This window comes from Sphaeramia orbicularis, chromosome 22 (genome assembly GCF_902148855.1).
Source record: "Sphaeramia orbicularis chromosome 22, fSphaOr1.1, whole genome shotgun sequence".
Classification (NCBI taxonomy): domain Eukaryota; kingdom Metazoa; phylum Chordata; class Actinopteri; order Kurtiformes; family Apogonidae; genus Sphaeramia; species Sphaeramia orbicularis.
This window is the reverse complement of record NC_043978.1, coordinates 43,622,981-43,642,397: the sequence shown is the minus strand read 5'-3', so window position 1 is coordinate 43,642,397 and position 19,417 is coordinate 43,622,981. Positions and strand designations below refer to the sequence as shown.

Genomic DNA, 19,417 nt, shown 5'->3' with positions numbered 1-19,417 from the left:
TTCTGAGTTAATCAAAAAGAATGAACAAAGTGACTGATCAAATCATACAGAGACAGATAAACAGAAGCTGTATATACATGGTATATTTTTAAATTAGTTCATGATGTTAATAGTTAAGACAGGGTTTTCAAACTAACAAACCAAAATGTAAATTCATTGTGAGATGGTGGTGTGTATAGCTCATACTTTCCTAAAAGTGTAGCTAGACTTACAGTTATTCCTGATGCACAGAATGAATTGACTCAACACATGAAATAAATGTGATGTAAAAGTGAATAACTATATTAAACAGTTACTGTAGCAGTGGTTCCTAACCTTTTTTGGCTCGTGACCCCATTTTAACATCACAAATTTCTGGTGAACCCAGACATTCGAAACAGACTTTTTTGCGAAAATTAATTTATTTTTGATCATGTAATAGTTTCCTTCACTATGTTCAAAAAAAGCATTAATTTTAGACAACACTTAGTCTATATAATGTATATTATTATGAACGGAGGCAGTAAAGCCAGGTGTAGATGACTGCCCAAAGTCAAAATTTGATTTTTCTTGGTCAGGATATGTACAGTCAGTCCAGCTTAGATTTACAAGGCTGACAATTAATACTGAACAAACAATAACTCAAACTATGAATTATGAAAGAGCTGCAGCATCTGAAACTGACCACATTGAACATTTGACACACAAAACATATATTAAATATATATTGAATCATTAAAAATATTTTTTATTCGTAATTTTTATTTTGGTCAAATACTAGAAATTCCAGACGACCCCACATGAGTTCATGACCCGAAGGTTGAAAAACACTGTCCTATGGCGTCAGTTACATTTAAATGGTGATTTTTGTGCCACCACAGATTTCAAAGTGTGATGTTATTAACTCTGTATCACACTTGGGTGCCCAAACCTACTGCCTTCATATTAGCCTTTTGTGCAGCTTCAGTGAACTTGTCAAGAAAAAATGTGAGAGCTGTGTAGGTTGCTATGGAAGACAGAGCCATTGCTATTGGGATTCCAAATATTGGGATGAATCTGGTTCCTTCCTCTGCTACAATTAATGAAGTAAAAACTACAGATGAAGACAATACACGGAGTATAAGATCTACAGTCATTTTTTTACCTGACTCTACTGGTTCTTTTATAAGAGAATGAAGCAGTTTCACTCCATCAACATGAAAAACATCTTGACACTTTCTGACAAACTTCAGAGTGATGCCTCCATCAACAGCAACAGAGGTGCCAGGAACTGGTACAGCAGCTCCAACTGCAGACATTAATGCACAGTATTTTATCTTGGCCTTTAAAATCTTTCTCTTCTTATTGCAGATCTCCTGGCTGATGTTGGGCAGAGCAAGAAGCAGAACATGTTGCTGGTGTTGAGGAAGTTCCTCTTCTAAGGTGTGACATAAACGCTCAAAGTCATACTGGTGGGGTTCAAAGTTGGAGATCAGGAAGACCTTTGGAGATGGAATATGAAGCTTTTCAAGACCTGCATGAAAACAGAGTTTAATGTAAAACATTAAATATTTCAGGAGGCTGGGAGCTGGAAAGAGTTAATATACAGAGACTGATATAAAAATCATCTGTGCATCCATTTTCTGAACCACGTAATAGTTGTTAGGGTCATGGGAGGGTGGCGCCAATCCCAGCTTCATCACAGGGCTGACAAATACAGATGAACAACCATTCACTGTCACATTCACACCTACTGGTAAAGTAGATTGACCAGTTAACCTGTTAAAGCGCATTTGTTTGAAGAGCCAGAGTAACCAGAGAGAATCTACACAGAATCCACACTAACTCCACACAGAAAGGCCCACACCAGGAGGCACTGGAATCAAACCCAGGACCTTTGTGCATCAGTTCATGTGAATGAAAAACATCCATTCACATTTAACATACATTGTCTGTAGTTGTGAATCTATAGTGCATACATGGAGTTTACTCCACTGTGGTCAGTGCAGATCAGATCTTATATTCAGTAGCAGTGATGCAATAGTGAGAGAAGAGTTTTGGTTAGTGTGATAATAACTAATGGGGATCCTACGTAAATAAGAAACTAAAGAAATTTACCTTCAGTGCAGTTTTTTCTGATTCGATCAAGGGTGTTTTCCTCATTGAAGTCTCTCTGACTTCTTTCCTCATCTTGCATGTTGTGGTCAATCTTGGTACGAACAAAGTAGAACTTCTTCTCCATTTTCTGAATCTCCTGAGCGAGTTTTGCATCATTTTCTCTGAAGCGATCAGCTGAGATGATGATGAAGAAGTCAAACTTCTTAAATTCTACATGTTCCAGATACTCGTCAGCTCGGAACTTGGTGGTTCCAATGCCAGGGAGATCCCATAATGTAACATTGGGATATTTTGGATGGTTGTAACTTTTAACCTCTGTGGTGGTTTCTACACAACCAGTAGCAGCAGCATTCTCATCTTTGTTGTCGACGCCTCTAAAGGCATTAACAAAGGAGGATTTACCAGAACCAGACTCTCCTGTGACAGCAATGTTCAGTGGAACCTGTTCTTGCTTCTCCAAATATTCTTTCACCTTTTCAGCTATCAAAGCATCATCACCATTTTCCAGTGCTTCTTTTACAGATTCTGGACATTGGTCCAACTCAGCTTGATCCCCCATGATGATCCTGGAAAAGGAGAAAAAAACATATGAAAACCTCTGCCTCATCATATGGTTTGGTAAAAGACTTAACTTAGTGACATTATTTTTTTATAGGAATGTAAAAGAATTCTAGAATTTACACGTTTGTGGTCTGATACATGGATGTAAAAACAGAAGTGGAGAAATAACATTGATGTTTTACAAGTACTCACTCCGGTTCTTCTTGACACTGGAGGCTGAAGCACTTCTCTGATTTTCACTGTATGAACAGAGACTAAATCTTTTGCAGATAAATGTTATCAGATGAATTCAGTCTTTTATTCTGCAGCAGAAGGATTAAGTCTGACAGAGTACACACAGCAGCCTGAACAGAAGCTCATCGAAAAAAGGTCACACATAGGTTTTATACAAGGTGGTTGCTGTGCAGACAAAAGGAAGCACAATACCATTTCTGAGAACCCACAGGGGCGTTGATTTTTTCGAGTGTACCAACTCATTTCCTCTATATCTGAACACAGTTTCATGTCAGCTAAGCTATCAGTGCCAGAAAAACTTCATAACCTCTACCCACATGCAGCAACTGCAAAACAGTTTTAGTTATTAGGATAAAGGTTAACATATAACATTTTCCATCTCACTTCCTCCCTTTGATCATTTAATGGTAACTTTTATATACAAGTCAGACATTTAAACTTCAGATGTATCACCCTGGTTACAGTTTAAGATACCCCATCATAAAAAATACCTTAGGATGATCAGATTCGTAAGAAGAGTACATATCACAATAAGCTCAACAACAACAGCAATGATCAGAATACTGCTCTGAGATGTTTGGAAAAACTTGTTTTTTCTCTGGATGGAATTCTGTAGCACTGTGCTCAGTTGAAGGCATTGGAAGGTCTCCGCAGGGGTCTTCAGCCACTCGAGGTGTTTTATGACGTGTGTTCTCTACTCAAAGTCGTGCATGTGTATTAGGTGTGGTTCACCGGTGCAGCTCTCAAGCAGAGCTAGGCTCACAGTTAAGGACAACACTGTTTCATTAGTAAAACCATGACACTTGTATTATGATGTTAATTACTGATGTTGTTGTTTACCTCCAGGTTACGCTATCTGCAGTGCAACAAAATCAACTGGCATCCTTACAGAGAAAAGGGTGTCTACATCTGAGGAGCAGACTTCTTTATTTGAAACTTTGTTGTTTTCTTTTCCAGCTGTTAATGACTGTTATACATCTTGTGTTGCTTACAATACATTTACATTTAGATAATACATAGCCAGTCTTTCATGATCTCAATTATGTGTGGATGCATACTTTATGAGTTAATGAGCATGCTGGTCCTTGTGTGGGGCTGTTTTGGAGCGGCTGCTGCTCTGGGAAGGGTGCTGCGGGGCAGATGTTGCTCCAGGACAGGGGTTTACAATGCTGGAAGGGGATAAATCAGAATATACCCACTAGAATAACTAGACTACAGCACTGCTCAAGAGGATGTAGATGAAAAGTTGCATACAGATTTGATGGGTGACCATCGATGCAGTCAGAGCAGGGTGACATATTTTTATGTGTCGCTATGAAAAATGAAACTGTTACAACTAACAGCCATTTTTCATCCCATCGACACCAAACTTAATGTGTTTGTTGTTAGTCCTGCCCTGAATGAAATGACATAACATTATTAAATCTGACTCATAGCACCACTTAGTAGTAACAGGAAATGGCCTCTTTTAACATTTTGGTGTATTATTCCTAACAGGTTGAACATATCCAACTGAATTCTGTCAGACGAGCCTTAACATGTTGATGATACTGTGTGTAAAACTTGGTGACCTTACGTGACATGATGTCATCATGGCACCACCATGAGTTCTGATGTTACGCTGTAAGTGAACAAATTGTTATAACTCACCTGTGCTTCATCTAATCTGCATAAAATTTCACAAGTAGAAGAGTCCCATCCCAGACACAGTAGAATGGCCGTGGCACATGGACGAGTGAAACTCACCCAGTAGCACCCCCTAAAGTCTACTGCTACTTTCCCCAATCTATACAAAATTTTGTACATATATGTGTCTCACCAGGATCTACAAAAAAGTCAACAAGGTCCATGACATCAGATTAACAGAAAGTCCGCCATTTTGAATTTTGTTGCCATTTTTCCTCACAATGACTTTGATCAAACTCCTCCTTGGGATTTAATTCAATGGACTTCAAACTTGGTCATTTAAGTCTCTAGAGGTTGTAGATGAAAAGTTACATATAGATTTGGTGGGTGATCATCGACACGGTCAGGGCGAGGCAGCGATGTCTGTTTGATGTCTCGCCATGAAAAACAAAACTGTTATAACTCAGTTATTTTTTGTTCAATCATCTAATGAATCTGCATCACAGCACCACCCATTGGTGGGCAATGGAATTCACATCGAAGTCAGTATCAAGGTTCAAGGTTCAAGGTTACCTTATTTGTACCCATGGGTAGATTTGTTTTGCAGTCGAGGTGATTGCTTTGGCATTACAGCAAGACATACTGTACATTGAACATGTTAGACAGGTACTTGATCGAGCTTACAGACAGGACAAAAAGACAGGACAAAAAGTGCTCAGTGTTCCACCATTCATTTGTATAGCAGCATGGATAAGTAAAAGAATAAAATAAATAAATAAGATCAAATGAATAAAAACAAGATGCAATCAAACAATAAAAACCCAGAAGATAAAAACAGCCTGGGATAAAAAACCAGGATAAGAACATAAAAATTTACAAATTTGAAGTCACAATTATAATAAATAGAGCAAAGAAGTAGAATAAATAACGAAAAAAAGTTAATAAAGTGCAATGTAACTATTTCTTATTGAGCTCAATGATGGCAACAGGAACAAAGCTGTTTTTATAACATCTTTATTAATCTATTTCCTTGGATATTAGTTCCTTGTACACAAAAAATGTTTAATTTTTTCTTCTGCTCAAAACAAATACATGAATGAATGAAAAAAAAAGCCTGTTTTGTTTAAAATCATTGCTTCCTCGTGCTTTTTAGGACTAAAAACTCAAAAAAGACTGTTCTAGCTATTTTGCAAATGCCCATGTTCCTGTGACTTTAATAAAAGAAGCCTCAAATCATCACAACTTTCATCGCAATTTTTTGGAAAAGCTGCCACAAAATCAGGCATTTTAGGCCGCAACAATCAACAAAAAAAAAAAAAGCCCACGAAATCCTGGAGGGACTGCCTAATGTAGCTAATGAAGCTATGGCTTCTAGGACTAAGGAAAAAATACATTTTTATATGAATAATAGAATGTCTATCATGGACAATGCTAATTAATGCTGAGTACTAGTAGTAGTAATGGATAGTGGATTGCACAAAAATTATATTATGCCTTATCGATGCGTCATTATAATTATTTAAATACTCTCAACACATACATCTGGTGATGTTTGTAAAATACAGAAATGTTATTTTAAAGTACTCATGTAAATACATTTCATTAGATACAACAGGGTGTCTCTTTTTTTTTTTTTTTTTACCTGTTGTCAGATTTTTAAATAGTGGTCAAAAGTGTCCTGTCAGAGATAATGACTTTTTACACTCAACAGCCCATACTGCCAAAGAAAGTACAAAAACCTGGTCTATTTATGCCTTAATTACTTCTTAAGACTTATACCTTGCAATATGAATTAAACAGGTATAGATTAAATGAAATTCCAAAGAGAAATTTTGGTTGGAGTTTTAGCCTAAAATACCAGGGGCCAAAAATGTCCCATCAGAGAACGAACTTTAATTGTTTGCCATTCTAACATTTATTCCAATATATAGGAGCTTTTTGTTTTGGATAATCCCTTATGGTTCAACTAAAGCAAAATGAATTTAAAAGTAAAAATATGGGTCATTTAGCAACACTAATCTGTCAAATTGTCTCCAAAATGTTCTGCCAGTGAGATTTCGAATACTGTGTTTTGACCCTTTTGGGTGTACACGGTGAATCCTTTTGTGTACCAGTGCTGTTTTGTCATTTCCATTCTCCCCCTTTTGACACATGGTCTAACCCATGAGTCAACCTGGCAATATGTGGAAAAAATGTTTAAGTAAGCAGGGATGGGCATTAGGACTCCACCATACCCCATCTGAAAAATCCAAGCCACATTGAGACCAAATGCAGCGTTCATCAGGTGTAGCAAATGACTGTAGTGCTACTAGGTCAGGAGGAAGGGATGTGGTAGCAGAAAGACATGTGAGGGTGTGAGGAGGAGAGGAGGAAGTTATAACTTTTGCAGTTGCATCCGTCTGTGCATTCTCTCGTGACACAGAGTCAGTGGCTTTTGCATGAGCCACACATTTACATACTGCAACTGTTAAAAACTCCACTTCCTGGTTGGGGAGGGTCAGGACCTAACCCTCACCTATCAGGCCACACCCAACCCTTTAAGAGGAAGAGTCAGGCCCAGACCATCCTCTTTCCTTTGTTTGACTGGGAGCATGTGGCCTGAAGAGAAGACAGACTTAAATGCACAGACTGGATGGATGCATAATTGAGTGAGTTGTATTTTGTGTTATAGTTAATTGAATATCTTTGAAAGTGTTTGGAATTGTTTTTGTAATAGTTATTGTTTCCCTTTGTTTAAGCTTAAAACAACCTACCCATGTCATCCTACCCATGTCATCCTATCCAAATCATCCTACCCATGTCAACACCAGAACTGTTCACCTGTATATAATCAACCTGAAGAGAGAATAAAGCATTTCAACGCAATCCCTGACCACTTATCATATCTAACCGTATGCCAGTGAAGAAGTTCTAATTATTACAACACAAATCAGCCCTTTTCATCAACCTTCATAGTTTTTTACAGCAACTTCAGTTGGTAGAAGAACACCATCTAGCATAGTTACAACCAGACAGTGGGGTTGGATTTGTTTATCATCAGATTTGAGGAAGTTATGATGATGCCAGAGGGCCCCAGAGTAATGCACAACATCAAAGGCATATCTGGAGTCAGTGTAAATGTTAACAGTCTTACCAGCTGCCAATTTACATGCCTCCGTCAAGGCTGTCATTTCTGCTGCCTGTGCAGAAAGATGACATGGAAGAGAAGCAGAACAGAGAATGTCAGAATCAGAAACAACTGCAAACCCCACACGATTCATGCCATATGAATCAGGGGAGGCAGAATCATCAACACAGAGAATGAGATCAGGGTTATGGAGTGGAATGTCTGAAGTTCTGCAACACAGTCATGGTCTTCACCTTCGCCTTTCAATGCATGAAAGTCTTAATTGGTTATTAGTAAAGCACAAGTTGTTATATTCATTATTAGTAGCAATATCTCTATGACAAAGACTCTGCACATTATGCATCAGAACTTATTGTTTAGTATATATAAACATAATTTCATGACAAAACACACGACAGTAGGTAATTTTACTTTACCGAAAATAAAGACTAAAGCTTTCGAACCAACAGTCATGTTCAGAGCTATGTATGAATGGAATTCCCTCCACAGAGACATCACACAAAAAACTAGTATCAGTAGATTTAAATTATGATTAAAACAGCATCTTTTGAATAAAATGGCGTAAGTGTAGATTATTGTTAAAATTAGTATTAATGTTTGCTTTTTCAAATGATGAGGGTGCTGTGTCTGCTCTCATTGCTATTGTTTAGTCATGATTGTTGTTGTAATGGGTGGTAGTAGTGGTGATGATGATAATAAGAGGATTATTTACGGTATGGATGATGTTATTGGAAATAAGATAAAATTATAGGGATTTTGTTGTGGTGAATGGTGATAAGATGGTAATAACTGTTGTAGTTGTGATTATAGTTATTGGTGTTAATACTGTAACTGCATAATGATATGACTAGGGCTGGGCAAGTAAAAGCGTTATTACTGTGTTAACGCATTCATTAAATAACGCCGACAATTTTTTTAATCTCACGTTAATTTCATTTTATTATTGTTCTGCCTTTCAAGCAAGTCTTAGTTCATTTATACATACAGACTCTTATTTTCCACACGCACTGTAGAAGCGTCGGTGCTCTGTGTGAACTGTGCACGTAGCTGAGAGGAGAAAAGTGAGCGAACTTTCCGAGTAATGCTGAATCAAACTTTGTGTAACTCCTGCAGTTCAATGCCTGTATGTATCAATCATTCTGTTGTTTGCTAAATAATTTCACATACAAACGTGCCATTAGGAACATGCTTATGACGTTATTTTGGATGTGTTTATTACAATGTGTTATTAACATGTTTAAGCTAATTCATTTATGCTAGCAGTCGGAGATGGGTTCCTAATTCTTTCTGCAGGCTGATGTGAAGTTTGTGTAAATTCATTGGTTGTGTTTAGATATAATATGCCAGCCTTTGAACTAACCTTTACTTATTTTCGATGTGATTGTTGTGTTAGCAGTCAATTTAAGTTTATAATAATTACATCTACGCATTCTCCGTGAACATGCATATCATTAATAGACATAACTAGTTGAATTATTTTGTCTTTATTTTGTAGTTTCACTCTGTCAATCTGCATGTCAAATATGTACATTAAAGCTGCAAACTTTATAGAGGACATATCTTGCATCGTCAATTCAGAGTTTAGCTCGCTGTCTAGCTCAGACTAAGTACAGACGTCTTAGCGAGGACAGTACACGTATATTATTCTGCTCCTGCTTGTGTGTGTGTAGTGATTAGCTCGGCAGATAGACAACAGGTTTCCCAAGAAGAGCTGGACGCCCAAAACTTCTGTCCAAATCTTTTACTTGAGACTCACTGTAAAACTGCAACATACATACAAAATATGTCTCAGTTCTGTTCATTGCCTTCGTACATTTACATGGCATTATACATTTAAATGAATGGGAAAAAGATCACTAGCTCAATGCTAACTTGAATGTGAAAATCCATAGACACGCTAACGATTAGCATTTAGAGATTAACGTAAGATTTATGTCTTTTTATCCAGCAACAAAGGTTCACATCAGAGATATTTTATACTATTCATTCTTACAACAACTGAACATAAAATACTCACAGGCAAACGTTTTTCGGGCCATACAAACAGAGTGAAAGAAACGTGTCTGTTAGTTCCTTCTTATGTCCGAACTGGCTATGGGAACACCGCAAGGACAAAACATACGTTGGTGCAATTTATTCCAACCACTAGAGGGCCCCCTTGGTTTACTTTTAACAACTGAACATCGCCTATTATTGGGCTTATCAGTATTAGTACTTATTAGTGGACCTAAGACCCCTGTCAATCGCTCACAAGCGGAAATAAACTGGTGTGGATATAAACATGGAGAAAAGTGCCGGTCTTTTACATGGACATTTTCATTTTAAATGTCTTCAGATGGTGAGGTTGAGAAGGACAAAGTTGTTTGGAAGCACTGCAATGTGGAATTATTTTTATCACCAGAGTACTTCCAGTCTGAAATATCACTGAAAGGCAATACACGCTGTTGATGCCCCCCCACCCCCCCATAACTATGCGATTAATCACGATTAATTGCAGAAATCCATGTGATTAATTGCGATTAAAAAATTTAATCACTGCCCAGCACTAGATATGACATGTAATATGATTGAAGAAATTAGTTATAATAATACTAAATATAATATGTATTATGTTTTACTAAGGAAATAGCAATGATAAAAACTTTTCCATGACATCACTGACTTCGGAGAACAGCACCATGCATGCTGTGTGTTTTCTTTTACCATTTTTTTTCTTGTTTTTTCTTTTTAGTTTTGTCATGTATGCATGTATTGTGTAATTTTATGTATGTAATGGACCCAGGAAGAATAAGCAGCATTTGCTGCAGCTAATGGGGATCCTAAAAAATAAACAATAAACCTGGTATGGGTAAGAGAGAAGCTGGATTAAAAACAGTACATTGTTTAAAACTAACATTAGGGAGGCCTAGCAGAGTGGTGTGATAATGGTCAAACCCAGGGGTAGACAAATGTGAAGATTTCGTATAATTTAGAATCAGTGAAACTGCATGAGGAACCAAAAGGTTGACATCAGAATGAGCAACAATATCACACAATGCTCGCATTTAACAGACATATGATATTAATGCTGTAAACCCAACTTTAACATGTCATATAACTGTATGTGGAGGAACATTAAAGTCTCATTTTGTGCACAAAACTGCAACTTTACATGCTTTCAACCTTAGACTCCCAACTTCTATGCCTGTATTATACAGCAGATTTTAAACTACATTTTCACAACTTGTAACCTGTATCCACTAGATACAAGCCTCTGGTCATCTGTACTCCATCTAGTTGCAGGGGTTGTGTAGATCTAACGATCAGTATTTTTAAGTAGAAGAAGAAGACAAACAATTGAATATTCTTCAACCAGAAACTGTTAAAAACAGGAACAAATCAAGCCCCATATGCCCCTGGTAAAGAAATATGAATAATCAACTTGGAACTTAAGTCAGCGGTGCCATAAAGCTGGTAGACCTGCTCACAGTCCAGATTACAAAGTGTTAGATTTTATTTTGGCCTGCAAAGCTTCTAGCCTAACTATTAGATACCATGGACACACATTTTAGGAGGTAAACACAACACTCGCTCTAACATGTAACCATTGACCTTTATCAGATGAAAAAGTGGGATTCACACCTTCATGGTCCCTCAACTCAGCACCACTCACTGTATGTCATGTCAGTAAAGCTGCTGAGGAAGTACAGACAGACAGACATCATGATGAGGGAAAACACTTTAATTTTGTTGGTACAGAAACTGGTCGACCTAAATGAAAAGCTGCATCTCAAAAGATTTTTATTGCAAAATCAAGAAGAAATCAAGAAGAGTGGTGCATCAGACGAGTTGCAAATCCTCTGATTGGTCTCGTGAAGCTGTTTGTCCTGGATGTTGTCGTGAACTGTTTTCTCCTGAGCTGGTCACAGGACGGCTGGGACTGATGGACAGATGGACGGACCACTGTGACAAATTATCCCACGTCTTTTGACCATATTCTTTTAACACTGTTCTCGAGTTTCCCGTCATCACTTCTCATTGCTATATTTTCCCATAACCCCTGGAGTGGGCTGATCATGGACATTGGGATTAATCAGTCATACTGTACATAGACACAAGGGCCAAAAGCACAGAAAGAAGAGCAATGACAGAGTCCAGGGCAGATCAAAATATCAGAAAAGAAGAAGAAGTGGAAAAAAAGGATCTCTTCACAGTCAGGGTTGCCTCAAATGTCCCTAAGAGAAGACACAGAACAGATGGATATGAACTTCCACTGCATCAACACTCCCAGAATGCTTTGCAGGCCTCTGAAAGGAAGAGAAAGATTAAAAAATCAAAATGGTGTTAGGAATCATCCCAGTGGCCTCCTCCAGCACACAGCATTCCCGGGGTACATTTTTCAGAGAATCCCTCAAACCACCGTCTGGGCTCGAATCCACCTGACACAGGGAGAGAACGGTGCCACAAGGGTCGAGTATCACCTCCACTCACCAATGATTCAGCATTGTTCCGGCATCAACTAGTGCCAAAGCAAAAAGAAAACAAATGTAAATGTATTGATACAAAACATACTGCAATTAGGCGTTTATACAGTACATATATATATATATATATATATATATATATATATATATATATATATATATATATATATATATATATATATATATATATATATATATATATATATATATACAGGGTGGGGAAGCAAAATTTACACTGAACATTTAGTTGTTTTTTCTCAGCAGGCACTATGTCAATTGTTTTGAAACCAAACATATATTGATGTCATAATCATTCCTAACACTATTATCCATACCTTTTCAGAGACTTTTGCCCATATGAGTAATCAGGAAAGCAAACGTTAAAGAGTGTGTGATTTGCTGAATGCACTTGTCACACCAAAGGAGATTTCAAAAATAGTTGGAGTGTCCATAAAGACTGTTTATGATGTAAAGAAGAGAATGACTATGAACAAAACTATTACGAGAAAGTCTGGAAGATACTATTAAAGAAGAATGGGAGAAGTTGTCACCTGAATATTTGAGGAACACTTGCGCAAGTTTCAGGAAGCGTGTGAAGGCAGTTATTGAGAAAGAAGGAGGACACAGAATAAAAACATTTTCTATTATGTAAATTTTCTTGTGGCAAATAAATTCTCATGACTTTCAATAAACTAATTGGTCATACACTGTCTTTCAATCCCTGCCTCAAAATATTGTAAATTTTGCTTCCCCACCCTGTACACACACACACACACACACACACACACACACACACACACACACACACACACACATATATATATATATGTGTGTGTGTGTGTGTGTGTATATATATGTATGTGTGTGTATATATATATGTGTGTGTGTGTATATATATATATGTATGTGTGTGTGTATATATATATATATTTATATATATATATATATATATATATTTATATTTAGATGCAGACAAGCTAATTGCAAAGATGTAGAGGTTTTTCTATGTTTTCATGGCATTTTTTTGGGTTTTGTACACGCAATGCATTATTTGTTGGTGTTGCAAGTTCACATTGCTGTTGAAGTGAATTTCTATACATTTTGCGCTTTATGTAAAAAGGGAACTGCTTGCCCTTTTCACGCTGTTGTTTTTCACAATCAGCCATTTTAATCATTCCATCCAGGTGCATGGTCACTGAAGGGCCACATGTCAGGTGTCCAAGAGTGCAGTAAAAGGACTGGACTTGGGCTCTTTTTCTATCTGAGGGTTTCTCGACAGCTGTATTTGTCGGCGTATTTACCCCTTAACAGACTGAAGGATTTGCACAACAGCTCCTGGTTCAGTTTTTTAAAGAGAAGGAGTATAAACATTGCAAAGCCATTCCCCACACCACTAAAGAGAAATGTTCCCACTGCACTGAACTCAGTAAACACTTGGTTTATGGACAGTAAACAGTGTCATAGATCACAAGACGAGGACATTTGCAGTGACTGTATGTGATGATAATACAGGTCACAAACCTGTTTCTCACTGAACATCAGTGGTTTACTGACTTGAAATGGACCAGTAGACCGACTCCAAATGAAAAGTCCACGTTAAGAACTGTATGAACAACTGTTGGGACCTTAAACACCTTTTCATTTCAGCTTTAAGTGCCTCTGCTCCTGTTTTCACACATGTACCATTGCCCTTTTGCGATGTAATGCTCTCTAGAAACCAGTGGCGGCTGCTCGTCTTTCAGACAGGGGAAGCTCATTGTCGGCTTACATCAGAAAAAACAAAACAAAACAAAAAGTCAAGTTATTTAAACATACATTCGGCCCTCTGTTCCTTTTAAGGAAAATGCTCAGTGACCTTATCCTACCAAGCAGGCGTCTTTTCCAGGGACTGGACCAGTGTCCTCTCTGCTTAGATTGCCTTGGCCCAGTGTGTTGTGGGTGTTAGACTTCAGCCTTTTTAAACTACAGATGCTCCTTTCACTCCGACCTAGCCGACAGTATGATTGATTTAACTATCTACAAAACCATATTAAACTCGAACAAGAAATTATTAAATTATGTAACTGAAACAAGAAAACGCTGAAATTATGTTAAATTGAAACAAGGAAGTACAATGAGTGTGTTTTATTTACAGTGCAAGAAATGAACGAGTAATTTCGTAGTAGTTTCTCGATTTCACAGCAGAATGTGTGACGGTATTAAACTGAACTGTCAGTGAAGGAGTAGATCTGAAAACGGCTGTCAATCAAACGGGATTCAGTCTTTCGACTGATCCTCCAATCAGCACGTGGGATTCTGGCGTCCAGCCTGGCCGAGCTCCGCCCACAGCTCCATTCACCCCCAGAGACGCCCAGCATCCGGGGGCGGGACAACGTCGTGGCATTTATCCAATTACCGTCCAGTTTTGACGCAATGAAAAAAACTGTTCCACTCAGTCCCATTGAAGCCCAGAGATGCCCGCAGTCTACGGACAAATGCACTGAGCAGAGATGGATGAGGAAACAGAGACACGGGAATGTAGGAGAAGTGAACAACATCGTGTCCGTTGATTTGTGATAAAGCTGATTTGAATGAACTCATCTTTAAGATGAACGTGTTCTAACACATTTGGAGTCAATAAAATGTCAACACAACCGAACAGATTTAACCATTTAATTTTTGTAATTTTAGGGGAAGCCGGGCTTCCCTTGCAGTCTATGAGAAATCGCCACTGCTAGAAACTCATTTGACAGCAGGATGCATGTGACAGTTGGACTATGACTAACAGGCTCCATCTTGTGGCATCACGTGTCATAACCTGTGTCAGTTTTCAGCTCAGTGCATTGGGTTGATACTGTATTCTCCACATGGTCAGTCCACTGTGACACATGAGCCCAGCTCTGCACAAAGTCTAATAGACAAGTCCAACCAGTGACCTGTTACATGTTGACAGAACATCCTTCCCTCCATACCTTTGACTTATTTTACAGACATTTCATCGTAGCCACATTTCTATGAGTTTAACCAATAAAGACCCACTGCTACTTTTCTGGGATTACGAAAAAAAAAAAGTTCTCTTCATTTAACTTTACTGAAGTGATTTATCACCATTTATTATAATATTATCCTCAGTAATTTGAGGTGTTTTAGTGAAAATCATGTATTTTTTTCCGTATTTCATTTTCTGATCATGTAGATGTTCATAAAAATTCAGGAATGTTCCCTTCTCCTGTAAATTGTACCTCTATTTATTTGCCTTATTTAGTTTGCTATATTTTGTATGTACACACAGCATTACAACAAAATGTTATATTAAAAATGTGAATAAATAAACTGTGGTCCATGTATGATGGATAGACTTATATAAGATGAGAATCCTTTTTTTTTTTTTTTTTTCATTTCTATATTATTTTTGTTTAATTTTTTTTCTCACCCTGTGTCTTTTGTAGGGTTACAATAAACCTTTGTCCCTGACAATGGATGGTCTGTTTTTTTTTTTCAATGATTTGATGAAAAAAGAGGTGACACTGTGATGCTTTTTAACCAGACTTTTATTAGACCAAACATACAAAAAATAGTAACTTTACATTATTTACTGAGTATTTGGTACTTGCAACAGTCCACAGATTATTCTGAGTTAATCAGAAACAATGAATATAGACAGTGATCAGTGTGTGTCTTATCATACATAGACAAATAGACAGAATCTGTAGATACTTGTATTTGTTAATTCTTACATAATTTTAATGATAACATAGTGTTTTAAAACTAACAAACAAAACAAATTGACTCAAATCATAAAATAAGTGTGATGTAAAAGTGAGTAACTACATCGAAGAAACAGAATCATGCTCATTGCCACGTAAGTAAACAGGGTTCACATTACTTGGTATTTGCTTCAGTGGTTTGGTGCACACAGAACATGGAGTATGTAAGAAGCATGTAGTAAAAGATAAAGTTTTTAACAGTTTTAAACCGTTAATATGGTGTCAGTTACAGGGGTTGGACAAAATAATGGAAACACCTTAAAAAATCAACAAAATATAATATGGTGTAGGTCCGCCTTTTGCGGCAATTACAGCCTCAATTCTCCGAGGTATTGATTCATACAACTTGTGAATTGTTTCCAAAGGAATTTTAAGCCATTCTTCAGTTAGAATACCCTCCAACTCTTTTAGAGACGATGGCGGTGGAAATCGACGTCTTACTTGAATCTCTAAAACTGACCATAAATGCTCAATAATGTTGAGGTCTGGGGACTGTGCCGGCCATACGAGATGCTCAACTTCATTAGAATGTTCCTCATGCCATTCTTTAACAATTCTAGCTGTATGGATTGGGGCATTATCATCTTGAGGTGAAGGTGTTTCCATTATTTTGTCCAACCCCTGTACATCTAAATGCTGATTGTTGTTCCACCACAGATTTGAAAGTGTGATGTTATTACCTCTATATCACACTTAGATGCTCAAACCTACTGCCTTCATATTAGCCTTTTGTGCAGCTTCAGTGAACTTGTCAAGAATAAATGTGAGAGCTTTGTGGGTTGTTATGGAAGACAGAGTCATTGCTACTGCAATTCCAAATATCAGGATGAATCTGGTTCCTTCCTCTGCTGCTGTTAATGAAGTAAAAACTACAGATGAGGACAAAACATGGAGTACAAGATCTAAACTCAGTTTGTTACCTGGCTTTACTGGTTCTTTTATAACAGAATGAAGCAGTTCCACTCCATTAATATGAAATGCATCTTCACAGTTTCTGACAAACATCAGAGCGATGCTTCCATCAATAGCAACAGAGGTGCCAGGAACTGGTACAGCAGCTCCAACTGCAGACATTAATGCATAGTATTTTATCTTGGCCTGTAAAACCTCTCTCTTCTTATTGCAGATCTCCTGGCTGATGTTGGGCAGAGCAAGAAGCAGAACATGTTCCTGGTGTTCAGGAAGTTCCTCTTCTAAGGTCTTACATAAACACTCAAAGTCATACTGGTGGGGTTCAAAGTTGGAGATCAGGAAGACCTTTGGAGATGGAATATGAAGCTTTTCAAGACCTGCATGAAAACAGAGTTTAATGTAAAACATTAAATATTTCAGGAGGCTGGGAGCTGGAAAGAGTTAATATACAGAGACTGATATGAAAATCATCTGTCCATCCATTTTTTGAACCACTTAATGGTTGCTAGGGTCATGGGGGGCGGAGCCAACCCCAGCTTCATCACAGGGGTGACATATACAGATGAACAACCATTCACTGTCACAGTCACACCTACAGGTAAATTAGATTGACCAGTTAACCTGTTAAGGTGCATTTGTTTGAAGAGCTGGAGTAACCAGAGAGAATCTACACAGAATCCACACTAACTCCACACAGAAAGACCCACACCAGAAGGCACTGGAATCAAACCCAGGACCTTTGTGCATCAGTTCATGTGAATGAAAATCATTCATTCACATTTAACATACATTGTCTGTAGTTGTGAATCTATAGTGCATACATGGAGTTTACTCCACTGTGGTCAGTGCAGATCAGATCTTATATTCAGTAGCAGTGATGCAATAGTGAGAGAAGAGTTTTGGTTAGTGTGATAATAACTAATGGGGATCCTACGTAAATAAGAAACTAAAGAAATTTACCTTCAGTGCAGTTTTTTCTGATTCGATCAAGGGTGTTTTCCTCATTGAAGTCTCTCTGACTTCTTTCCTCATCTTGCATGTTGTGGTCAATCTTGGTACGAACAAAGTAGAACTTCTTCTCCATATTCTGAATCTCCTGAGCGAGTTTTGCATCATTTTCTCTGAAGCGAGTATCTGAGATGATGATGAAGAAGTCAAACTTCTTAAATTCTATATGTTCCAGATACTTGTCAGCTGTGAACTTGGTGGTTCCAATGCCAGGGAGATCCCATAATGTAACATTGGGATATTTTGGATGGTTGTAACTTTTAACCTCTGTGGTGGTTTCTACACAACCAGTAGCAGCAGCATTCTCATCTTTGTTGTCGACGCCTCTAAAGGCATTAACAAAGGAGGATTTACCAGAACCAGACTCTCCTGTGACAGCAATGTTCAGTGGAACCTGTTCATGCTTCTCCAAAAATTCTCTCATCTTTTCAGCTATCAAAGCAACAATACCATTTTCCAGTGCTTTTTTAATATGTTCTTTACATTGGTCCAACTCAGCTTGATCCCCCATGATGATCCTGGAAAAGGAGAAAAAACATATGAAAACCTCTGCCTCATCATATGGTTTGGTAAAAGACTTAACTTAGTGACATTATTTGTTTATAGGAATGTAAAAGAATTCTAGAATTTACACGTTTGTGGTCTGATACATGGATGTAAAAACAGAAGTGGAGAAATAACATTGATGTTTTACAAGTACTCACTCAGGTTCTTCTTGACACTGGAGGCTGAAGCACTTCTCTGATTTTCACTGTATGAACAGAGACTAAATCTTTTGCAGATAAATGTTATCAGATGAATTCAGTCTTTTATTCTGCAGCAGAAGGATTAAGTCTGACAGAGTACACACAGCAGCCTGAACAGAAGCTCATCGAAAAAAGGTCACACATAGGTTTTATACAAGGTGGTTGCTGTGCAGACAAAAGGAAGCACAATACCATTTCTGAGAACCCACATGGGTGTTGATTTCTTGGAGTGTACCATCACATTTCCTCTATATCTGAACACAGTTTCATGTCAGCTAAGCTATCAGTGCCAGAAAAACTTCATAACCTCTACCCACATGCAGCAACTGCAAAACAGTTTTAGTTATTAGGATAAAGGTTAACATATAACATTTTCCATCTCACTTCCTCCCTTTGATCATTTAATGGTAACTTTTATATACAAGTCAGACATTTAAACTTCAGATGTATCACCCTGGTTACAGTTTAAGATACCCCATCATAGAAAATACCTTAGGATGATCAGATTCGTAAGAAGAGTACATATCACAATAAGCTCAACAACAACAGCAATGATCAGAATACTGCTCTGAGATGTTTGGAAAGACTTGTTTTTTCTCTGGATGGAATTCTGTAGCACTGTGCTCAGTTGAAGGCATTGGAAGGTCTCCGCAGGGGTCTTCAGCCACTCGAGGTGTTTTATGACGTGTGTTCTCTACTCAAAGTCGTGCATGTGTATTAGGTGTGGTTCACCGGTGCAGCTCTCAAGCAGAGCTAGGCTCACAGTTAAGGACAACACTGTTTCATTAGTAAAACCATGACACTTGTATTATGATGTTAATTACTGATGTTGTTGTTTACCTCCAGGTTACGCTATCTGCAGTGCAACAAAATCAACTGGCAACCTTACAGAGAAAAGGGTGTCTACATCTGAGGAGC

General features: G+C 37.8%; 1 protein-coding gene across 1 annotated transcript; it reads right to left on the bottom strand.

Annotated features, from left to right (window-relative positions):
* Nucleotides 1-729: 729 nt before the first annotated feature.
* LOC115413245 (uncharacterized) lies at nucleotides 730-18,868 on the bottom strand. The gene is made up of 6 exons (XM_030125978.1): nucleotides 18,458-18,868; nucleotides 17,706-18,271; nucleotides 16,535-17,122; nucleotides 7,646-7,676; nucleotides 2,077-2,642; nucleotides 730-1,492 (listed from the first exon to the last, which is right to left on the bottom strand). The coding sequence occupies exons 2-6, from the start codon at nucleotides 18,262-18,264 to the stop codon at nucleotides 891-893; spliced, it is 2,346 nt and encodes a 781-aa protein (XP_029981838.1). The 5' UTR covers nucleotides 18,265-18,271; nucleotides 18,458-18,868; the 3' UTR covers nucleotides 730-890.
* Nucleotides 18,869-19,417: the final 549 nt, after the last annotated feature.

Bases quoted from the DNA above. Each gene is read 5' to 3' on its own strand.
- LOC115413245 (XM_030125978.1), bottom strand. From the start codon at position 18,264: ATGGGGGATCAAGCTGAGTTGGACCAATGTAAAGAACATATTAAAAAA. The intron at 7,677-16,534 runs GCATCTAAGTGT...CTTTCTGCACAG, and splicing joins TATGAAGGCAGTAGGTTTGA to GCAGCAGAAATGACAGCCTT. The intron at 1,493-2,076 runs GTAAATTTCTTT...GTTTTCATGCAG, and splicing joins CAGAAAAAACTGCACTGAAG to GTCTTGAAAAGCTTCATATT.